Raw genomic sequence first — 23,255 nt, 5'->3', positions numbered from 1 at the left:
TATTTCGATCTAAACAGATAATTAGAATTTATCGATTCGGGTTCGGTTCGGCCTGAATCCTACCGAACCCGAATCAATTTAAATCTTAGAAAGTTGAATCTAATAGAATAATAAAAATTTATCGGTCTGGATTCTGTTATGTTTCGGGTCAGGTTTGATCATGCCCAAAATTACTTTTTTTTTTGGATGTTATGTATGTTTTATGTTACTTACCTTAACTTAAAACATACATAACATACCTGAAAATATTTAAATTCTCAAAAAATATGAAATTTTTTTTAATCTAAAACTGACCTGAAAACATGAAGAATACCCGAAATTTTATCTGATTATCTGAATTATATTTTTAAAATCTAAATTTTTACCTGAAATCTAAAATCATACCTGAAAATTCAAATCTGAAAATTAAAAAATACTCATAATACCAAAAATTTATAAAACATCCATATGTATATAAAATTTCGGGTTGTTTGAGTACCCCCATTCGGATATGGGGTTCAGGTCGGGTCGGATCCAACAAGACCTAATAAAATAAAAATATCGGTTCTGATCGGTTTTGGGTTGGGTTTTTCGGATCGGTTTTTGGTCAGGTCTTTAGATCCGGGTAAAATGTCCGGGCGTAGATGAATCTAGCGTTGGGCCGGGTCGGGTCCGGTAAATGTTATCTGGTCCATTTTGGTCTACCGATGTATTAACGGGACATTTAAACCGGAGATATTAAATCCCAAAATAAAATAGAATTTGTGGAAATTCTTCTGCCGTTGCCGGAGACTGTTTCCATTGGGTTTTCGTGAGATATTCCTACCTTTCTCACCAAGGAAGCTCTCATCTTTCACTTGAGATCGCGTTCCCTGTAAGCTAACCTATCAAACCCATTTTTCCGGAATTGTATATTGTTCTTCTTATAGTCTTATCTTAGATTCCTACAAATTTTGGATAAAGCTTCCTGATTTGAGATTAAAAGGTCGAAAATTTTGGGGGTTTCTCTGTGTCTTTTTCGGTATCTCTGTTGTGATTGGAACTTAGGGTTTGTGACAGGAGCTCTGTTTTTGATGTTCTGAGTATTGTAACGATTCAATGGTTGGTGACTTTTTGTGCAGTTGCATCGGTGTGTAGTTTGCTAGATCGAAAAGGTCCTTTTGTTGAATTAATCTCACGTGTTTTGGTGTCTGTTTGAAGCTTATTAGGGTTCGTTTTCTCTGATTGATCTCTGTTCTGCTCTAGTGTGGAAAAAGTCCAAGACTTTAACAAATTGAAAGGCTTTTTTTTTTTTTTTTTTTTTTTTTTCTGCTGCATTATGGGTTTCTTAGCAAGACACAACAGTCTCAAATTTTCATGTTTTTTTGTTTTGCTGTTGTATTTGCTTGGTCTGATTTATGTTATTATGCTGCAGGGGCTTATTCGCTTCTGTGTGTTGGTTTACAAGATGGCATCTGCGACTCTTAGGAGACGGCTTCATCACGGGGATGTAGATGGGAGAAAGTATGAACGTTATGATGCAACAGACTCCGAAACTTTAAGCGAGCCCCTGTTGAGAAGTAGTAGCGATAGTAAAGATGCGTACAATGAGGTTAGTGTTTCTTTTTCTCTAGAGGAACACTTTTATGCATTATTATCATTTGTGATGTGTCTCTTAGGAGCTTACTCTGGAGGATATCTGGGAAGAAGAACGGAAGAAACAGCAAGTTCACTGGACGTTTATCTTTTCTGAGCTGATTGCACAATGGGCTCAGTGGATAGGTTTGGTTTTTTTGTCTTGTTTACTATTACTCCTTGATTGTTTTAAAAAAGGGATTGTCACATTTCATCTTGTTTATTGGTTTTGCAGCGAAAGTTGTCTTTGGATCTGGCTCGCTCTTTGGGAAGTTCCTTTCTCTGTCTCATATAGGTTCTGGTGGAAGGCATTTGCCACCTCCTCTTAGTATGTTACAGGTATATTTAAAGCATCTATCTTATCTTGTGGCCACCGTGTGTATGCCATATCTCTGTAAAGATCACATTCTGTATTTGATTACCTCTTACTAGGAAGAAAGGCTGAGAAACATTAAGAGAAGAATAGAAATACCCTTTGATGGATCTCGAATGGAGCATCAAGTACGTTGTTTTCATGGACTCTCTGTTTGCTATAGTTAATTCCACATATCAACACTTTTGTCGAGATTATGTAATTGCATGATTTACAGGATGCACTACGACAACTATGGAGGTTAGCGTATCCACAGAGGGAACTACCACCTCTTAAATCCGAACTCTGGAAGGAGATGGGATGGCAAGGAACAGACCCTTCAACAGATTTTCGGTAACACAATAGTGTATAAATAAATGCTCGTTTAGTTCTTCTTCATCACTAGTCATTTAACTGATGGTTGGTTTCATAACTTGATTTGCAGAGGTGGAGGATATATATCACTGGAGAATCTGATCTTCTTTGCAAAGACCTATCCGGTTTGTGATGCTTCTCCTATTCACATATACTCTCAGCTTCATCACTAGTCTTCTGATTCGCTATGATTCTAACAAGAGTTTATCTTTTTCACCGTGACAGGAATCATTCCATAGATTGTTACATAAACAAGATGGAACAAGAGCCGAATGGGAATATCCCTTCGCTGTCGCTGGCATCAATATCTCATTCATGCTTGCACAAATGTTAGATCTCCAATCAGGTAAAATTGCTCAAGAAACCAAATGAAACCGATGATATCAGACTGTTGAAATGTGTTTGTATTTGTGTTTCTTGACAGGTAAACCGTCAACGCTAGCTGGGATAAGGTTCTTGGAGTTTCTGGAGGAAGACGAAATGGCGTTTGATAATCTTTACTGCGTAGCTTTCCAAATGATGGATGCACAATGGCTTGCAAAACGAGCTTCTTACATGGAATTCAATGTAAACATGTCTTTCAACCAAACTTGTTTACAGTTTTCGAATTTTCGGTTTGGCTATCTGTTAACCGGTTTTATCTTTCGCAGGACGTTCTGAAATCAACGAGAGCACAGTTAGAGCATGAGCTGGCCCTGGAGGATGTTTCGAGCATTAAAGATTTGCTTTCTTTCAAACTATTGCACAAATAACATTTCTTTCTCTTTTGTATTTGCTTTAGTTTTTCCTGTAATTTCTATCTGTGTTTATACAATAATTTGAGAAATACAGTGTAATGAATAATCAGTTCTTGCTAAAATTGCTTGGCAAGTTATTATTTCTTTTAACTGATAGAAGAAAAAATGTAAAGCTACATGACCTTGCTATATAGCAACGAGAGTTGCATTATTAGGCCCCCAAAATATTTACATATTACATTGAAAAGGGAACAACGTTATACAACACTTCTCACTTCCTCTCATCATCTATTATAGGATTCGACTCTTCACGAGATGGCTTCAGGCTCCATGCTTTCATACGTTCGCTTGTCTTTTTAACCTACAAAAGCAGAATATTTCAAAATTTCAAGAATTTTCATATTCATGTCTTCAGGAAGAATAACAAAATATAATTGCTTACCTCCAACTCCCAGTCAGTTCTGTAAATGATATAACACAATATCGCTGTTTGGATCGCAATACCGGCCAACATTCCAGACCATAGTCCCTACATATTGGACAATGATATGTAATGAACTTTTCTTTAGATATATTTTCTTAGTACTAAACAAGATTAAGAAAGGAAGAAGTTACCTTAACACCGAGATGGAAAACATAAGTAAGGATGAGACCCAGAGGTATACCAATTGCATAATATGAAACTAAGTTCACAACTGCCACTATACTCTGCAACCCTGCTCCTACTGCCACACCTGTTTAACTTCATGTAGTAGTTAGTTAGTTAGTTACTAGACATGTGAAGAGAACCAAACCTCTACCTAGTTATGAAACATATATTGTTTTTATTGTGACCTGAGAGTATAGGTTGAATGCTGTTGAGTAAGATTGAAACAGCAAGGATCATCGATAGATCATCCACTGCTTTCGAAACCTCTTTGCTATTAGTAAACAAATACGATATCTGACCGCTAAATGCTAAACATAGAACAGAGAATATCACTCCCATGATTGTTGACACTGTGAGTATCACTCTAATAGAGAATCTCACTGCAGCTGCATCTCCTTTCCCCAACTCGTTAGCCACTCTGACGCTACATTTGCATATAAGAAAACATTACCTATCATTTAATATAAGCTAAGAAGATTTTTAAATTAGACATTCATTAACTTGTGAGCATTACCAAGCCGCACCCAAGAAGCCAAGGCATATGTTGAGTTCCCATGTATATATGTATTGGCTGCAAATTTTCAAGATCAGATAATTTATCTTCTTGAATTATAAATGGTAGAAATAGTTTGAATTTACCATATTGAGAAAGCAGATATTGCTGTATTAGCATCTTCTGTATAACCAGCCATCAAGACAAGGATGCTCAGGTACCAGTACTCTAAGCTGTTGCAAAATAAAAGAAAACAAATGATTAGAAACAGTAACATTCGCATATAACTTAGTTGTTTATAATAAATAAATATATACTAAAGGATTAGTAATTACCAGATCATGAATCCTGAAGAAATGGAGAGCTTGAGCATAGGAACCAGGTCAACAAAAGCTGCAGTGCTAAATCCAGTCCAAGTGAACGGACACCACCCACCAAAAACGTACACAAACTCAGCTAATACCAAACTCCACGAGCTCACATTAAGCCCGAGGAGCGCACCACCAATCCCCATCCCCATAAAACTCACACACCACCACGTGACAAGGATGTCGAGAGCCAAGGACAAGGTCGAGAGCACGCCTACAATAGCGTTCTTCATTTGCGCTTGAAGGTACATTTGCATAGTCATGGTAAAGATCAAGCTGTATACATAAGGGATCATCCAAGGATAAATCTCATCAACGGTCCTAGTGATCGCAACATTCTGTCCTAATAGACGGAGGATAGGACCGGCCAATATGATAAAAGGTAGGAACAAAGTGGTCACGGCTATGTCAACAATCCATGAACGTTGTAGATATATCCCCATCGTCTGGTACTGTTCTGCACCGTATGCTTGCCCGCATAAAGTCTCCGTTGCACTTGACATACCGCCCTATATATATTAACACCACAAAAACTAAAAAGACTATCTATTTTAATAATTTTTTTTCGTATCAAAATGTTGAATAAACAAGCAGTATTGCATACCATTAAACCGTAGAGAAAGCGGATGAATGTGCTTTGAAGTAGAGCGTAAGCAGCTAGACCCAACTTAGAGGAGTGACCGATGAAGGCTTGAGCCACAATGATGCTACCAAAGGAAGTCATGCGGAACAAAGAGGAAGGTAATGCTATTCTCCACATTTTGCTTACTTCGCTCCAAACCTTTGCTCTCAGATAGAGACTCTCTATACTGTTGCTTTGACGATCCTTTGCATCTGATCCTACACGTAGTAGCCTCTCCTCCATTTCTCCTTGAGTGCTCATGTTTGGTTGTTTCCTTCTTTGGTTCTTTAATCTGAAATAATTAATACAAGGAAAATTACTTTGTTTTTGGACAAAAGAAAACAATTACTATAATCTATCAAAACCGTATAAAATAATAAAACTTTATGTTGAGTTTAAACTACAATCCTCGAGTATAAATTCAATGATATCAAACGAGCTAACAAACGTTTCTCCAAAATCATCTCTTGCTCGAAAATTCATTGTATACACACACAAACTTCTGTTGTATATACTATGAAGTATCGACCGAGAAATTACCTCCTCGGTTCAAGAGAGAATACAGAAACGTCAAGAAGAGCGTAGAAGACAGAGAAACAGAGCTCGGTGAAATGATCAACATCAAAAAAATTCACAGAAAATAACGAAGAAATGAAAACAAACTGAAGACGTATATTTACCTTTTTTTCTTTTTTAGGAGAATATGCCAGAATAGAACTGAAACTTCTAGACATCTAGTCGCATAGAGATATGCTTGACTTAGGCATCTGTTTACATATGTGAACAAGAGTAAACACCGACTTTGTGAACCTCTCGGTGTATTATTATACACAGATTAGTTATCTTCTATCTTTTCAAAAAAAGATTAGTTATCTTCTAAATTTAAATACTACAATATTCCACATATGCATAGTTCTTAGTTATTTTAACTCAATGCCAAATCTTTTAATGCAGAGTCATTAGTTGTTATGATAATACCCAAAAATTATAACCCTCTAAATGGATTTTCACACTAATCTGAAATTTTCATATATACTATTTTTGGAAATTAGATAATTATTAACCAATTTTGAAAATAAAGTAGATTTTCTGATCTTGACAAGCGGAAAATAAAAAAGGGTTTTGTAACCAGCTTCCCCCTGGTTACAGGGTCCAATCATATTAGTTGTTCGTGCAGGATGCAATCGAGGCCATTCGATCATTAGGTGTAGTTTTTGCCGACACCGTTCGATCGTTACGTATTATCTTCTTCTGTTGTTACCATGTACTAATAATACCTTTTGTTTTATGCTAAAACAACCAAATAACAACATTTAGATAAGTGAAAACGGATTATTATTAAAATAAACCAAGTGATCCTGTAGTGAAGCAGTTAAGTTGAAGTGGTGAATAATACTACCAATAATTATAGATTTTTACTATTAGTTTTCCATTAAGTCACTACATATAGTTTAAATAGCAAAAAAATATTGTTGAAAAAAAAAATATAGCAAAAAATATTCGTTTAATATAGCAAAAGTATTTACATCTCTACGTCTCTATTTACTTAGTGGACAAGTACAGACTTGCATGTTGTTTTCTACGATTTCGACCTAGACGGATAAAATGGTGGAACCCAGAGAGACTCCACGTTGTGCAAGTATGAGACAGACACGCATGCACAATCCATGCAGCGATCTTCCATGTGTGATCTCTTGTCCCTTTGAAAATGCGTTCCGCATTCGTGTATCTCTCCTTCTTGAATGAACCAAAATAAATATCTTTCTTCTTTAGGGAAACCTATATCTTCCTTTCATCATTTTTTATTTACTATTAGTAACTCTTTAATAATTTTTTGTTTATGAGTGTTAAATTGTGAGTATTATTTTCCGCCTTACATTTATATGACTAGCTCATATATCTACAGTTGGGCTGTATTGAACTTTTGTCTATTTAGTTCGCTGGCCTTATGCATGTGAATACATTTATTATTCTTTTTGAGATAAATGGGCAAAACCATTGAATAAAGAATGCAAAATGGAGCTGCAGCCCACAAGTCCTCACCCTATTTTAATTGTTTGTTTCTTGTGATTAGCTCTCTCATAAGCACACTTTTATCCAGTTTCCTCTTAGTTAGTGGCAGTCAAAACTTGATCATATAGTCTAATATGGATATGTATGTGCGTAAACATATCTTTGATCAACCTAAAAAGTGGGTTTCAATGCCCATACTTTACATTGTTCAGCCATAAACTTATGTGATTTCACTTCTATTTTATGAGTGAGTGAGAAAGAGAAGACTAGGGCAACATGGTCTCTGATCTTCTCTACATTACACAATCTTTGAAAAAAACAATGTTTGATCTCGTGACATATGTATCTCTCAAGGTCCGTGTCAGCTCTAACCACATGGCCTCATAACCTGTAAAGGCTTAGGCCTGTAAAATTACCGCAATAGGAAGTTGAAACTTTTGGATGAAAAAAGAAAACAAGCATCATATATTGTAATGTATGTCTTCTTTTATATCTTCAAAAGATTGTAAGCCAATGATATACCTAGTTATGTAATAACTAATGAATAAAGATGTAACTTATGTCACAAGGTAGGTCTAAACAAGAACAATTAGCGAAACTGATTTTTGATCTTGAGCAACATGAGAAGATTTTAGAATGGTAAAAGATAGTGTACCGATGGTGCTAGGTTGAACTAAAACTATATTTCATTATATTTCTACACATCAAATCAAAAAAGGCCTTGTAAACCTCTGGAACCTATGAACCTTCATCTTCACCAATGGAGCTTTCCTCGCCACAGCTTTCCAAATCATCTGAACTCCATGATCTCCATCATCATCCTTAGCCGGAAAACGCAAATCAAAGTACCTCTCAACCTCCTTCAACCTTCCCCACATCTTGTTCCATTCTTCTCTCCCAATACTCCTCACAAGACCCAACAAAAACCCTTTCTTCAAAGCATCTGATGCTCGGACAAAGATGCAGAACTCGTTGTAGTTGAGAACATCCTCGTAAGGTAACTCAATGTCATCGCTGATGATAACCGGAATACAATGACTAGCTATGGCGTCAAAGAGACGGTTAGAAGACGGAGTATCTCCAGCGATGTTGAGACAGAACTTAGATGATCTCATTCCTACTCCCGCTTTGCTTATGCCGTGGTTTTGTACACTTCCAAAGGAGAAGTATACGTCTTTTTCTTCTTTCAGAAGGTAATATAACTCTTGTCTCACGAATCCACCCTACAAGATTGTTACTTAGGGTTAGTCTAGGTTTTGAATAGATAGTACTTGTCTAGCAAGCAAGCTCTCACAGCTTTATTTTTACTTAGGGTTAGTCTAGGTTTTGAATAAATATTACTTGTGTAGCAAGCAAGCACTCACAGCTTTACGGTAGATGGCTCCTTGAAAGTAGAGTAAGACCGGACGCGAATCAAAGCCTGACGTGTCATTAGCGTACGATGAGACAAGGTGTTTGTATGGAGCTACGATGTCTTTATCAACATTAGCCACACGTGGCGAGTATCTACCGAAGTCAGCGACCACAAACATAGCTGGATATAGCTTATGTCTCGCCGTGGACATGCTATTAGGATGGTGCGCCATTATCACATGATCCTTCCCTCCTGAGATCTTCCACTCCTTTTGTGCCGTCACGAACTTCACCAACTTGTCCTGTCCATAATAAAAATCGAAATAAGAAAAATAAACACAAAGGTTTGGTTCTAGGATTTGGAATCGGAGCTAGCGGAATGCACTGGGGATATCGAGCGAAACTAGTTAATGAACTTATAAATAGGGTGATTTTGTTCGAGTGTAATCAGCTCTGTATTCCCGATTGAATTAATAAAATTTAATTAATTTAAAAAAAGTTTGATAGTGAATGTAGTAACCTGTAGTTCTCTGTCTCGGCTCTGCTTCTGCTTTTGGGTAACCTTAGAGAATCTGTTGTAGCTCAATGAGGAGAAGAATGGCACGAAGACTACATCAGCTTCGGTATAGTTCTTTACACGTATCGCAGCACGAGAGGTTCTAGAGTCTTCTGGAAGCTCAGAGAACAAGAGATCTAATGTCAGCCAATACTCAACACTGTGCTGCAAGTTAAGCCCACCAGGATGGTGAGGAACATTGACTCTAACGTCAGGCCAAACGACGCCTTTTCTCTCAGGCTTCCAACCTAATAACCCAAAGTGAAACTCTGGACTCATATCATACATGTAGACTTTCAATGGCATTGGAGAAGGAGGAGAAACCTTCTGGTTGCATTGGAGGGTTTCTTTGACTTCCTCTGTTTTTGCTCCTCCACTGTTTTTAGGATTTGGCAATTCGGCGTCGTTTTGTTGGGGAGACTTCTCTGAGTTCTTGATGATTATGAGAGGAGAATCAGTAGGTCCTGAGACTGAGATGTGATCAAGAACTCGGTTGGGGTTTGTGGAAGAAAGGATCAAGAACCAAGAGAGGACGGAGAGGATCGATATCAACAAGAAGATCATCGATATTCTGGTGATGAACATTCGGTGATACCGTGTGTTTGATCTCTCAACCATCTCTGGTAATCTAAAACAAGAGACTGGAGACACAGACTTCTTCATAGAAACTATCAAGGAGAAGAATCATATATCAAGAATCTGAAAAAAATAAAAACAGATTCGTAGAAAGAGGAAGAAAGATCGTGTACATCCAAAACCCAGGAGAAGTTTTTTTTTTGAGGTAGATGAGAAACGATGAAAACGCCGAAGAGACAGTATACAACACGCTCTTTGTTCTCTCTCTCTCTCTCTCGCTTGTGTAGGAAGGAACTGAGTCGTCGACGTTGATCTTTAGACGCGGGGCAATTAAAACCATCTTACAATTTAATTACCAACAAAATTATTCTATAGAAAATCATGTAATCTAATCTAATGAAGATATAAACTCCATTAAAATATGATGTTATTCAAAAAGAAATATATTATAAGTTATATAATAGTTTGGGAACAATTTTAAAGAAATAAATTTTCAAATTTTTTTTGAAACTTTGCTTAAATTAGTATAAAATTTGTAGACAGTTAATGGTCAAAATGTTATCAGTGGTTTAGTTTGACTGAAGATAAAAACGTAATGATCATAGATGGAATTTCTTTACCAGAGTATATACTCACAAATTTCAAACTTTGTTTGAGTAATTCCATATATGAACTAAAAATAGTATTAAAATATATTACTGCCACCTTTGGTTATCGTAGATAACGTAACGTTGGTGGTTACTAATGAGTAATTAATCCTTAAATTGATATTTGACTCAAAATATATACTTTTATATAACTGATGAAGAGTACACATAATTATGTAAATTAAATGTGCAAATCACACCGTCGGTTGGTCTGTCAAGGTTTACGTGGGGTGAAACCTGACAGCTCTTTCTGAAATTGATTTTTAACAATGTTGCGTGTGGCCTAATCAAATCGATATTAATTTCAAAACTTTAACTACTGAAAAAACTCTCACAATTAGCACACAAATTTTGAGATCCGAAGACTTGGGAATCGTGGAAATTCTTCAACAAATACCTAAATATAAATAGTATTCCCTCCCTCACACATATTAAAAAAATTATTTTTTGTCTAGAAAATATCATTAAAACTATAAATTGATGGTATTCAACCAATTACAAAATAGACTATTAAAATATGATTGGGTACATAGTTTTTAATAAAATAAAAGTTACCTAGAAAAATGAATTGAAATATCAAAATTCTGTAAAATATCGTACTTTTAGGAACAGATGGAGTATTAAACTGAGCCTTGAATTGACAAAATCTAAACGACGATCTAATTTTGAATCAAACAAAATAGTTCTTTGATTGTGTTCTAATATTTTGACACAAATAATGATTAGATGACTTGCCACGTTGATCCTAAATGAAGAACGTGCCAACAATAGTTGGGCTACATTATTCTGGCCCAACATTATTCTGGCCCCCAAATACGATATCTGACACTACAAAATTAACTTGGGCTACGTTACAGCTTGTTGCCATTGGGGTTGATTTAGGTTTCATGTTTGTAAGCTTAGCATGAGTTCGTTTCGCTACTAGTATAACATGTACCTGAGTCAAATGTACCACGTTTTGAAAGAAGCAGAGAAACCTCATAGACTACACTGGAAAGATGCATACAAAACTTTAGGTTTGTGCAAGATTTGTAAGGTGCACCTATTATAAATGGTTTGGGGGAGTTGAGAGTTCAGGGAAGTCGAAGATCAGGCCATAAGGTAGCCATGGTGGTCAGCGGAGACGGCGATGATAGGCATAGGATATGTGGGAAGCTTCAAATGGAAAAAGGTAGTGTCTCCTGAATATAATATAGAAGTAGTACTCTTAGTAGACAAAAGGAAAAAAGGGTCGGTAAAAGTAAAGGGGTTTATGAATATTAATAATCCACATGGTAGCCAATAGGAAACTGTGAGTGAGTGAGTTTGAATAGATCCATATGGTAAGTCTTAAATACATATGCTTTTGAGTTCGGAATTCAAGAATTAACCAAACATGCGTCTTCTACTCACTGGCTACAGTGGTCGGTCTTGTCGCCTAGTGGCTTTATTTTATTACGTTATTCTCGTTGTAGTGAACATTTTTGTATAAGGTTCAATTCATTTAAAAAGAATATTTATATTCAGTTTTCTACCCTTTTTTTTTACTATCTCTACTACCAAAATAATTTGAACTACCAATTGTATTTTTATTGATTAAAATATGTTTAAATAGATAGTTAATAATATTTTTGTTAATAGTAATTTCTCAAAAAATATTATCTGATTATTAAAAATGTAAAATAATAAAATAGGAGAAAGTATATATTACAACGAAAAGTGAGTTTATAAAATTCTTCTGTTTGTCTATGTAGAATTTCGAGTCTCGAATATGTATAGGTTTTGTCCTTAGAAATATTGAGTGAATATTCAATACTTGTAAACTCTCACTTGATGTTTACAAGGTCAGATCTAATGGGCAGAATTTGGATTTACCAAAAAAAAAAAAAAATTGTCTTCACTATTGGTTATTAAGATATTGCTTCGGGTTGTTAATTAAGGTTTGTGTTCCGGAGAGCAGGAATCGACAAGAATAGATTCTGACGAACCCAGCTGTGTTATGCTCTTCCATTTTTTCTTTATATCTATTCAATCGAAACAAAAATATACCAAATTATAATGTATTGACAATGCAAATTCTGAATTCCGTTTAAAATTAAATCACTTAGCGTTGTATTAATTCATTTATGACCAAAGCTAATCTTAGACCAATTATTTGCATAGCCAATGCTCATTAGATGATATATGCCAGCCATCATCTTGTTTGTAAGATTTTTTGGATTTGTATATTTTTATTTTATATGGTTATATAGGTTGATATATATGCATTTGAGGTAATCAATTACTTGTTTTGTAGACAATTTGTTATTATAGTTTTAACGTGTGGCTTACAGTATTAAAGTTTCATAGTATAAATGAGATTCAGGATATATATAAGATATAAGATTCATTAATTTTATACCACATTGTATTATGGCTTAGAAGTTGTATTATCAGCTTTTTGAGCAATTGTAATCCGTATTACTAGTTTCTAATTATATTTGTTAAAATATGACGTATGGTTTGATGTAAAATATATCGTTTAGAGAGGCTTGATGTATCAACAATGGGTATCGTTCGCTATAGAGGAGTTTGAATCAGTTTTGAAATAAGGTGAACTAGCTGCGACCTGCGATGGACTAATCAAGACATCATTAATGACATAGCTCGACTTGTTGATAAACACACAAAGGGTATAAATATCGACAACAAGTACACCGTACTTAACAAATGATACTCATGTTTATTGTAGGTCTCTTAAGCTGGTTCTTTTAGCGTAATATAAGATACAGTCTCTTACCTTTTAACTAAAAAAACTAAAAGACGTCTCTTATATCTCTTATTTAAGAGACGTTTCTTAGCTTATTTAGTTAAAAGCTAAGAGACCGTTTCTTATATTACGTTAAGAGATTCACCCTAAGGTCTACCCTAAGAGACCTGCAATAAACATGTTGTTAGTAGATGCAGAACATTATTTAATGTATTAAAGTGTTCAACGCAACTAATAGACTTCGATTATTTTTCTTATTCCAATAAAATTCATTACTCTGCACACGAACTAGCTTGATGATCCCTAGACAGAAAAATTATTGTAAAATAAATATTTATTTTACATCTAAATCAGTAAACTGATACAAAAACTAAATTTCTTCGTTTTAGAAGAGATTTTGACTTCGTTTATTTATTTAATTAGATTACAAAACAAAGAGACAACAGAAGAAACTTTTATTACACGATAGATTCATAAAGAAAAGGAAAAAAATGGATGGACCGCAGCCATATAGACTAAGGTAGAATAACAAGGCATCTGTTGAATCACCACATAACACAAGAGTAAAGCCAGTTCATGTCGGTCTTGGAACCTGTCGATAACAAAATCGAAACAACAAATAACAAAAAGAAGACGATCATTTAAAAAGGAAAATATAAAAGCAGATTAATTGATGTAAGATCTCTTTAGGATTCCAAGAAATTCGAATTATTTCAAGGGAAGAAAGAGAGAAACAGATGAACCCTAATGTCGAATCGGCTTTTCACACTTAGATTTCTAAGAGAACCATGAGAAGATATAGAGTGTATGTGTGGGAGAGAGAGAACAGATTTCCCAGTGTCTCGTTTGCCAATGAACTCAATAAAATAATTAAAATCTATACTCTTAAAATTTACCCCAAGTAACTGTACTTTTAGAAAAACCAACAAATTAATATTTTTTTCGTTTCATTTTGTACGTCGATTTAAATTTTTCACATAAATTAAAAAATCATCTAATTTATTATTTTGCCTCTTATTAATATATTAGTTTATTTGATTATATTAATTAATATACTAAGAGAATACAAATAATATTGAAAAACTATGAAATAAATACATTGAAAACATAAAATACACTTAAAATAAAATAAATTATAAATTATAAAACGACAATTAATATGAAACGGAGAAGTAATAAAATTTGAATTTAGAAAGAGAATTAAAACAACAATATATATTAGATATATGCTACTCAACTCACTACCAATCCATTTCAAGTGATAACATGAAACTTAACAATATATAGGATATTTAATTTCACAAACAGTTGTACACATAATTAAATATTAACTTAGGCTTTCATTTCCTTTTTATTTACTAAAAGTAGTGAACTAAACATTTGACATTATAACTGCTGAAACAAAAATAATAATAAAATTACTTGCTCACACTAGTAACGTTAATGAAACCACATTTTATAAAATACTAATTCTTTTACATGTTTATGCAAATATATCATCTCATTCTTTTCACTCAAATGTGAACAAAAGACTCATTAATAAAAATTCGTAATTTTTTTATTCAAATGTGAAAAACCTCGTCAAATCACAAATCTTCAGTTACATAAACTGTCTTAAAAAACATATCATTTACTGTACAAACCGGCATTCATCAAATAGTATATTTGTTTCTCTTACGAAATAATTTATATTATTTTAGTATGATGATTAAAATATATTGTAGCAGACAATTTAAGACTTTACCCCAATTGGGTTCCATCTCATTTTCTATTTTCAACATCAAAGTGAGGGGAGAGAGAGAGAGAGAGAGAGAGAGAGAGAGAGAGAGAGAGAGAGAGAGAGAGAGAGAGAGAGAGAGAGAGATATTACCAGGAAATAAGCTTCACCATGTTGTAAGCTAAGCATCAAAAACCCAAACTGATCAGTAGGAAGAGGAACACCTGAGGAATTCACCAAAACCAAATCTTCTCCAAACGTTGCTTTCATATCAATACCTCCGCTGGTCACTTCTGTTGGAACTCCGTTTATAAACACCGTTATAGACCCTGAATTTAAAAATATATCTAATAATATGTAAATATCAGCTTATTATCTATCAAGATCGAGATTAGGCAATACTGGAAGAAGAATTAACCTAATAGTCCAAGAAGTCAGTTTTTTGGGTGAAACTCATCTGAAATTTGATTCCCCCTCCCCTTTAAAGCTTTTATAGTAAAATTATGAGATCTAGAGTTTTTTTTGTTCTCTCTAGAAGAATAGAAAATAACTTCAGGTATATAAGAAAAAAAGTAGACTATAGAACTTGCTCTCAAGTACAAAATGTTTGGTAGTATCGGAAGTATAATTAACAAAAGCTACTTATCAATTAAATTACCACATAAAAATCGGTTATTTGGTTGAAACCCACCCAGAATTGTTTTTTCCTACGTTTAAAACACCTTTTACAATTTTAAAATGTTACTTTAAGAGACTTTCTGGGGAAAGAAAGAGGGTTTAGAGGACAAAGCACTTCAGTTTACAAAGCAAAAAAAAAAGAGGCATGCAAATTATTTATTTTTGTTTACCTTGTTGGTAGTGATAATTGGAGCTTTGTTCAGATGGGCACAAAATTGATTCGACATTTGAGCTATGATAGTTATAATGATGCTGATTAGCTTCATGGTAACCCATTTCACCAGACATTGTTAAGAGATTCTCCATGCCATTATTGCTATGATTATCACATCCAACGCCATAAGAAGAAGAGCTAGCTGAAGAAGAAGAAGAAATGGAAGAGGAGCTTTAACAGGAAGGAGGAGAAGAAAGAAATACAAAGAAAGAAGGAAGGAACTTGAAATGACCCACCAAATAAGTAATTAGAAGTGCTACAACCTCCAAACCCCAAATCACTTCCACTATGCTGTGGCAAGTTGTTGCTCACCATCATGGTCTGGTCACAAGTATTGGTGGTTGTGGTCGCTGCTGCTGCTGCAGCCTGGAGTTGCCGCTGCCTTCGGCGAGATCTTGACCGCCGGTTTTGAAACCAGTAGAAGACATTTGCATCTCCCACCTTGCCGAATTTCTCCAGCATCTTCCGTATCCTTACCGTCTCTTCTTTTGGAGGGTTAACCATACCACTGTTGAAGATCGACTCAAGTATGAGTATTTGTTCCGGTTTAGGTGACCATCGTGACCGAACTTGTTCGGTTGAGGTGGTACCGGAAGCGGAGGAAGAAGGTGAGTGGCTATGGCCGGTTGCGCTATGTGGTGTTTGTTCTTGGTCCATTGCTTTCAAAAATTTTGAAATTGTTTGTTGGTTCTTTTTTTTCTGTTGCTTTTGGGTAATAAAAGAGAAGAAATGTTTTCGTATGTTTATGACTTTGTGAGGTGTTGACTAGAGTGTACGCCCATGAATTTATAGGATGAGGATTTTCTTAAATAATATTTTTTTCCTTGTTTATTAAGTTACTCTTAAAGTTACACATAAGGTTTATCTTTATCTTTTAGAGGCTTTGTTAGAATATAATAAATTTAGCATATACTGTGTTTTGTTATAGCGCTAGGTGTACAATACTATTAGACTATAAATGTTGACGCGTACTTGGAGTGGAGATACACAAACTATGGAATTTGCTTTGCAATTGAAGATATAGCAAATCATATTTGAGCATTGGCCAGTAGGGATAGTCACAGAATATGTTCAAAAGTTTACAGTACTCCTTATCCGTTTTGATTTGCCATTCATTAGTTATATGCATGTTATGAGACAAAAAAAATATTTATTCTGTTTCAAAATGATATATTTTAAAATTTTCACACATATTAAATTTTAGTTATAAATGTATATTTTGTGATTGTCTATTTCTCATAATTTGAAACTAACGAAATTTAACAAAAGTAATTATTCTTTTTGAAATTTACAATTAATCATTATTATTTAATAAGACATGCATTGAAAATACAAAATGTATCTTTTCAAATATTTTTTTTTCTAAAACATGTATTTTTGTGAAACAGGAAAGATAATAAATTTACGGTAATGGTACCATTAAAAAGTTATCTATGGTTTATCCATAATAATCTGGTCTATCTATCTTATTAATCTAGTCTCATTTTCAATATATTAAAATCTCCAAATTGCTCAAAATCTTATATAACAAACAAAAACAAAAATTGCACTTGCAAACAATACGTTCAATCTAGTTATTTGAATGCAGTTGTGTCAGACGGGTTAGGCCGGTTCTGCTCAATCGGAATCCAGTTCCATGTGAAAATTAATAGTCGGTTGATGCAAGTCTTTAGTGATTTTATACTTTTATGTCGGCTAAGTCTGTCCCAAAATCAAAGGTTTCTTAACATAAATATGGACTTAACTACCACAAATATAATTGATTACATTTTTCCCTATCAGTGATAATTAAGGTGGTGACACATTAAAATGAATACCAGACTACATGATAAGTTTAAACTCTAAAGGGAATGCATTAGTATTGCATTAATGGATTTCCAATGAATCTCTCATTAATTATTATTTTTAAGTAGGAGAAAAATTAAATAAGAAAATTATATAAATATATCTGTACATAAATAGTTTTTTGTGTTACAAAAAATAGTTTAACTTTTAAATATGGAATTTAGTGATATATATATAATTTTACCAAAAAATAATAATATAATTTTATCAGTTAAATACGCTATAATGTGGAAATATGGAGACAAAAATTAATTGTACCGTCCACCCGAAAATAATTAATCGAGGATGCCCTCGGTTATGATTATCCCCCTTTCGGCTGTATAAATCATCAAAGAAATAAATGTTAAACTAATATTCTTTGTTTTTGAAAAGCAATAATTCGGATAGCTTAGTGATCGGGTTCTATGGAAAATGATCCCGACATATGTTTGGACAATGGTTTGTAGTGTAGTAAAAATCCCATTCAATTCTTAATAACGTCTCCTAAGAATGTACCTCGCAAAATTGAAATCTTCTGCTTCTTTAGTAAAAATTGTTTGCATCCTGATAAAAGTATTGGAGTTCTTAAATTTCATTAAATAACTTTGTAGATATATATATATTCCCTCAGCACCAATCACTTCCATATCGTTTACCTAGTTCACTAATTGTATTTCCTTCGTGAATCAGACTATTTTGACGTCATGCAACAGAAACGTCTAAAAAGACTTTTTTTTTGTCACTTCCGCGAAAGAAATCAAAATGCTTTTCTTTGTCACTAAGATTTCAAAACTTCTGATTTTTGAAGATGAGTAAAATCTTCGTAGAGATAGTTTCCTAAAAATTGATATTTTTGTCAACTTGCTAAAATTAAGTATTGATAAATCAGTTGACACCATAGCCCTGATAATATTATTAAGAAAAAATAATTATGAAACTTTTATGATGATGGTATATATAATATTCTCTTACATTAATATAGTCTTATAGCTTACGATATCTAAATTTCTCTACATAAATATAGTGTAATATATTAACTGAACTAAAATATTAATTTAGTACTATATCAGAAACTAAAAGATTCAATTTAGTACTATATCAGAAGATAGATGTCCTGAGTAAAAACTTTATAGCATCTTTATCAAAAGTATATCTATTGTATTTAACCATTAAAATAAAAATAAAACAGATAAAATGTAACCTTTGAGAAAATCATGAGAGATTTTGAGATATTTGTATCTTTTATAATTGGTTTATTTTTTGTAACTTAAAACTTGACTATATCTTTTACATCACATTATATCTCAACTGATGGAAATGATTTGAGTATGATTTTTTCTTCCAAATGATGTTTATTAACTGAATAATAAATAATTTTTAAACTGATCAATAATTTCAAACGTACAAATTAACTATCTCTGAAAACAATGTCACAACTTATATTAAATTTTAAAACACAATATATTTGGTAAATTTATTAATCATTTTTAGTCAGATCTTCGATATGGTACATATATCAGTGAATAATATATTCTGAACAAGCAAAAAGATCTAACGCGAAAAAGAGGAAGAATATACTAATTAAGAAGGACGACCCAAATGTGGATCTTGCCGCACCCGTTTTCTGTTGGATAGGGAGAACGGCATCAAGATGTGGCTCTTGCCGCACCCGTTTTCTGTTGTGGCTCGCATTATGTTCTGAAGTCAAGCAAATAAGTGTGGCATCTTGAGGTCTTGTTGGGACTAGCCGGTCGGCGCTATTGGAGCTTCAAGCAAGAGTAGTGGTTCATAGCTCTCGGAGTTCAAGGGTTTCTACTGCCGGTGGTAGTTGGGAGGCTTCGTTTTCGTTGACTCAGTTTGCAAAGCTGTTCGGAGGTGGTATCAATCATTTGGAGCACCGCTGCGGGGAAGCCAACATTACCAAAGCGTGGTCTCATGGTTCATCAAAGGTATCATCTCTATTTGGCAATGCTCTTCAGTGGTCAAGCTACGGCTTCTGTTCTGTTTGTAGTATTCGGATTATAATTTGTTTCATTGTTCCTTAGATCTTAGGTGTTGCTTTTTCTTCCCTCTTGTTGTTATTGCTTTGGTTATTTGTTCTGCTACTTGTATTTGTGTAACTTATGTCGGTATAAAATTTTAACATTTTTACCAAAAAAAAAGAGAAGGACGATCCAAACCGAAGGTGAAGAAGAAACCGTGCAAAAAATTTCAAGAAAAAAAAAACGTGCGATTATTTATTACGCATGACATTAGAGAAACATGGCTTACTGTGGGTAGCCACTCGATTTTATTTTGTACGTGCAAATTAAGACTATAATTTCTAATGTGCACTCCATACTTTTTATTAGATTTGACATTTAACATGTAACTGTGCTCTTCCTGTAATTTATATTTTATTATCTTGTTGGTTTTATTCCTATGAGAACCCTGAATTTTCATTTTATTTTGGTGCACATATAGCATGTTTTTGGTAATATCAGACTTTGTTCAAGACTCATGACTCCAACAGCGATATTATAAAATATATGTTTGATCACAGTTGATTGAAGGTGTTGTAAAATGATAATAAAATGATGAGAAAAAGATATTTACTCTCATATACTTATTTATTTGTCTGGAAAATCGTGACCCAATAATAAGGACTGACTTCTATATCACGAGTTCGAACCCTACTGGAAAAAAATATTTCACCATTGTCTCTGAACACCTCACGAGGATTTGGATCTTTGTTTTCAACCCATTTGTAAATCAGGTGCACAAACATATCCGTGGGTTACGCGCTCTTAAAAAATTAGTCTGAGTCTGTTTGGACGTGAGATTTACTCATCAGTTATAAAAAAAATACTTATTTATTTAATAAAAATGTAGATAGTTAGATTCTCAAGGGCACCTTGGTATCGAGTCCAGATCTCTGATCAAGCCTCTAAATTTTAAAAAGGAAGGTTTAATAATTTCATTTCCTTCTTCACAGTCTAGCCACTAAGTGTCTTCGAATGTAACTGAATTAGTTCATTTAAATAGAACCAAAACATCTCAGTGTGCCACGAAACCACTCAAGTGAGTGTATTATAAAATCCATTGCTCATAAATACGTACGTTGACCTTCCCGACTAGTAACTATGTCACTCCGTAACGATTTATGAGAGTAGACTAACACATATATATGCTTGCATGTTATTAAATATATATGAAAATGAAAAATATAGATATGCTAAATAGTATCTTGTTCACTGTACAAATGATGCGTGGGAATGGGCTGTACATTCAGTGTACAATGATGTCGTATGAATCAAAATAGTATTCTCTTTCTTTTTTTGTTAGGGAGAATATATGTAACTTAAAACGGCAATAAAATAGCCCGTACATAGGTGAGTGTGAGAATACGTATGCAAAAGACAGAGTGTAGAAAGACACAGTAGGAGACAACTTGCTTCTTTCAGATGCCCTCTGTTTTTGCCTGTAGTTGTAGAGCTGTTTTGTTTTTATACAACATAGATAATTACGTTAAAAAAAAAAGTCGGCTTCTTTTTTTTTGGTTTTTTTTTTTTTAAGGGATGGGCATATCAGCTTGACCCATTACTTTCCCAATTTTCATATCTCCCGAGGTTTAGCTACATGTTTAATTAGCTACATGCAAATATAGATACGAGTTAAAATAAAAACATAGATACGAATATGGGGTTTGGCTACCCGTACCAGAGCAAGCCAATATGTGTGTATATACTTTTACTTTTAATTAGTTACGTTATATTATTATATTTAACTTAATTAACAAAATTAGTATTAGTTCTACGAATTAAATTAATTATGAGAACAATGAGGAATTCTATTAAAATGAAAAGCATGTGTGGCCGTATATAGGAATGTGTATACAATAGCTCTAAATGCATAAAAGCTTGTCAGGAACATAGAAAAAGGCATAAAAGTGTTTTTCGGAAAAAGGGCAGAGAACTGGGGAGCTTGTAGAAGACATGCAATGCCCAGTTGGATCAAATCAATCTGATCAGTCAGATAAAAACTTTCAGATGCAGAATCCGCATCCCTTGAATTAATACAAAAAATAAAGAAAAACGTTGTATAATTTTTTACTTGAAAAGGAAATGTATAACTTTTTAGGAAAATAACCTGAATAATATGAGCAGCTCTAAGAAATTAAGGAAAATATTTTTCGACGGCATTAAAATTAAATTAATTAAGAAAAACTTTTGACAAAAAAATGATTACGAGTTTCCGATGGGATACGTGGCTAAAGTAGGATAAAAAAAGGGTTGAAGTAATCAATATTATGAGTTTTGGATATGTATACGTAGATCTTTTGTATGCATAATTCTTCACCTATAAAATGGTAGGTCATCGATCTATTTTCAGTTGAGACATTTTTATAGAAAAGAGTATTTTTCTCAATGTAATCAAACTAATGGTTTTAGAGATTGCAACTTATGGAAGGTTTTTAAAAACGCCACTAGCCCAAAACTCAACTAGTGTAAATATATTTTCTGTGTTCATATTTCTCAATGGATAACCGCACAAAATTTTCTCTTCTATCCGTCTGATGAGGATATTTCTACGTACACCTGCAACCATACTTGCGTTCACCAAAAAAAAGAGAAACATAATGATACTATCTAAATCATATCAAGCGCCATAGTCCATAGGGGACATGAGACATCATATATGCCCACAGTAAAGATCGATAAAATTATAGGTTTCTGTTTGTTATATAAATGCTATTTGGCATTTTCTATCAAGATGATACTGAAAACATTATTTTAGTTTTTCTCTTATGAAGAAGTTTTCTATAAACTTATTATATGAATATATTTCGGATACAGGGGGACACCGACCAACATGTGGTTATGCTTTTAGGGCACAAGTATGAGTCTCTTTTGTTTGCTTATAATCGTGTGAATACTAATAATTTGTGTTTCACCCGCCCACATGAATTTTACTTTTCTGGTTAATGTCCACGCACAAAAAAACCTCTGTTTCTAAAGGGAAAAATGTTTACAGATGCTTAATCTTTTGGAAACATGAAATTATTACTACTGGAAATTTAATATTATACGTTAATAGGTTTAGTTACCAGAATATTTAACCTGCTTATATGTTTTGTCGTTTCGGTATTGTTCCAATTTTATTGGGTATCTGCGGAGAGACCATTGTTCATCTACTGATGTTAGGAGTTTTCAAAGCTCCTAATCAAATGTTGTAGTATAAAAGATTGTCGAACCAATCCTAGGTGATTTTAAAGCAAAGGGAATGCAAGTTCGTGCTTAAGCTAAGTGCAATCCGGTTTTAAAAATGGTATGAACTAAGAATTAATAAGCTAATGCAATAAAGTAATGATCTTTCTTTCTCAATATGAAGCAAGAGGACTCATGGGCTAGGCATTTGATCTTGAGTGATGTAGATCCAATCTAAGGGTGGCAAGCTATCAATCAAACACTTTCCTTATGCCTAGACACTAAGCTAAACAAGCTCTATCTCTAGATGAATGTTCTTTTGGTAAAGCAACTCAAGCATCTAATCTCTTAGGTTGAATGTTACTAAAGCAAACATGGAGAACAAGTCCAATAGCAATCTTAACTCCTTTAGCAACTAATCTCTTAGGTAAAGCAATCTAAAAGCATTGAAGAGTTGGTTCAAGCATTTCATCATACACATTGTGGGCAGGAAATGCATAGAGATCTATTTTAGTATGATCAAGACTAAAATAACATTGAGAACCCTCAACAAGCATGAAAACAAATAAATCTA

General features: G+C 33.8%; 4 protein-coding genes across 7 annotated transcripts; 1 reads left to right on the top strand and 3 right to left on the bottom strand.

Moving 5' to 3' along the window:
* The first annotated feature begins 718 nt into the window (after positions 1-718).
* Positions 719-3,212, top strand: LOC106343949 (ELMO domain-containing protein A-like). 3 transcript variants are annotated; one of them, XM_013783315.1, is made up of 10 exons: positions 719-853; positions 1,394-1,570; positions 1,638-1,740; positions 1,829-1,932; positions 2,026-2,094; positions 2,184-2,299; positions 2,391-2,445; positions 2,546-2,666; positions 2,745-2,887; positions 2,971-3,212. In XM_013783315.1, the coding sequence occupies exons 2-10, from the start codon at positions 1,427-1,429 to the stop codon at positions 3,070-3,072; spliced, it is 957 nt and encodes a 318-aa protein (XP_013638769.1). In that variant the 5' UTR covers positions 719-853; positions 1,394-1,426; the 3' UTR covers positions 3,073-3,212. The 3 variants fall into 3 exon arrangements, with proteins under 3 accessions (XP_013638769.1, XP_013638767.1, XP_013638770.1); XM_013783313.1 differs by lacking the exon at positions 719-853 and adding an exon at positions 956-1,080; XM_013783316.1 differs by lacking the exon at positions 719-853 and adding an exon at positions 957-1,133.
* LOC106343948 (protein TRANSPARENT TESTA 12-like) lies at positions 3,184-5,516 on the bottom strand. Of its 2 annotated transcripts, none has more exons than XM_013783311.1 (8): positions 5,172-5,516; positions 4,535-5,076; positions 4,346-4,432; positions 4,221-4,277; positions 3,892-4,130; positions 3,673-3,791; positions 3,500-3,586; positions 3,184-3,418 (listed from the first exon to the last, which is right to left on the bottom strand). In XM_013783311.1, exons 1-8 carry the CDS (start codon positions 5,448-5,450, stop codon positions 3,329-3,331), a joined length of 1,500 nt encoding a protein of 499 aa, XP_013638765.1. In that variant the 5' UTR covers positions 5,451-5,516; the 3' UTR covers positions 3,184-3,328. The 2 variants fall into 2 exon arrangements, with proteins under 2 accessions (XP_013638765.1, XP_013638766.1); XM_013783312.1 differs by having other exon boundaries at positions 4,535-5,100; positions 5,172-5,395.
* A 2,212-nt stretch (positions 5,517-7,728) lies between these two features.
* On the bottom strand, positions 7,729-9,892 carry LOC106293325 (probable arabinosyltransferase ARAD1). The gene is made up of 3 exons (XM_013728991.1): positions 9,076-9,892; positions 8,567-8,857; positions 7,729-8,425 (listed from the first exon to the last, which is right to left on the bottom strand). Exons 1-3 carry the CDS (start codon positions 9,772-9,774, stop codon positions 7,907-7,909), a joined length of 1,509 nt encoding a protein of 502 aa, XP_013584445.1. The 5' UTR covers positions 9,775-9,892; the 3' UTR covers positions 7,729-7,906.
* A 3,571-nt stretch (positions 9,893-13,463) lies between these two features.
* LOC106293944 (WUSCHEL-related homeobox 11-like) lies at positions 13,464-16,411 on the bottom strand. The gene is made up of 4 exons (XM_013729576.1): positions 15,908-16,411; positions 15,628-15,813; positions 14,933-15,108; positions 13,464-13,654 (listed from the first exon to the last, which is right to left on the bottom strand). The coding sequence occupies exons 1-4, from the start codon at positions 16,326-16,328 to the stop codon at positions 13,637-13,639; spliced, it is 801 nt and encodes a 266-aa protein (XP_013585030.1). The 5' UTR covers positions 16,329-16,411; the 3' UTR covers positions 13,464-13,636.
* Between the last annotated feature and the right edge of the window lie 6,844 nt (positions 16,412-23,255).

The sequence above is a fragment of the Brassica oleracea genome, chromosome C5, assembly GCF_000695525.1.
Source record: "Brassica oleracea var. oleracea cultivar TO1000 chromosome C5, BOL, whole genome shotgun sequence".
NCBI lineage: Eukaryota > Viridiplantae > Streptophyta > Magnoliopsida > Brassicales > Brassicaceae > Brassica > Brassica oleracea.
The sequence above is the reverse complement of the archived record's forward strand: the minus strand, read 5'-3'. Positions and strand labels throughout refer to the sequence as shown.

Coding starts and splice junctions, on each gene's coding strand:
- LOC106293944 (XM_013729576.1), bottom strand. CDS start 16,328: ATGGACCAAGAACAAACACCACATAGCGCAACCGGCCATAGCCACTCA. Junction 15,814..15,907: donor CACTTCTAATTACTTATTTG/GTGGGTCATTTC, acceptor CTTCTTCTTCAG/CTAGCTCTTCTTCTTATGGC. Junction 15,109..15,627: donor CAATTATCACTACCAACAAG/GTAAACAAAAAT, acceptor TTTTAAATTCAG/GGTCTATAACGGTGTTTATA.
- LOC106293325 (XM_013728991.1), bottom strand. CDS start 9,774: ATGAAGAAGTCTGTGTCTCCAGTCTCTTGTTTTAGATTACCAGAGATG. Junction 8,858..9,075: donor GCCGAGACAGAGAACTACAG/GTTACTACATTC, acceptor TATTATGGACAG/GACAAGTTGGTGAAGTTCGT. Junction 8,426..8,566: donor GAGCCATCTACCGTAAAGCT/GTGAGTGCTTGC, acceptor ACAATCTTGTAG/GGTGGATTCGTGAGACAAGA.
- LOC106343949 (XM_013783313.1), top strand. Junction 2,095..2,183: donor GATCTCGAATGGAGCATCAA/GTACGTTGTTTT, acceptor CATGATTTACAG/GATGCACTACGACAACTATG. Junction 2,667..2,744: donor AATGTTAGATCTCCAATCAG/GTAAAATTGCTC, acceptor GTTTCTTGACAG/GTAAACCGTCAACGCTAGCT.
- LOC106343948 (XM_013783311.1), bottom strand. CDS start 5,450: ATGAGCACTCAAGGAGAAATGGAGGAGAGGCTACTACGTGTAGGATCA. Junction 5,077..5,171: donor GCTTTCTCTACGGTTTAATG/GTATGCAATACT, acceptor TAATATATATAG/GGCGGTATGTCAAGTGCAAC. Junction 4,278..4,345: donor ATATCTGCTTTCTCAATATG/GTAAATTCAAAC, acceptor GAAAATTTGCAG/CCAATACATATATACATGGG.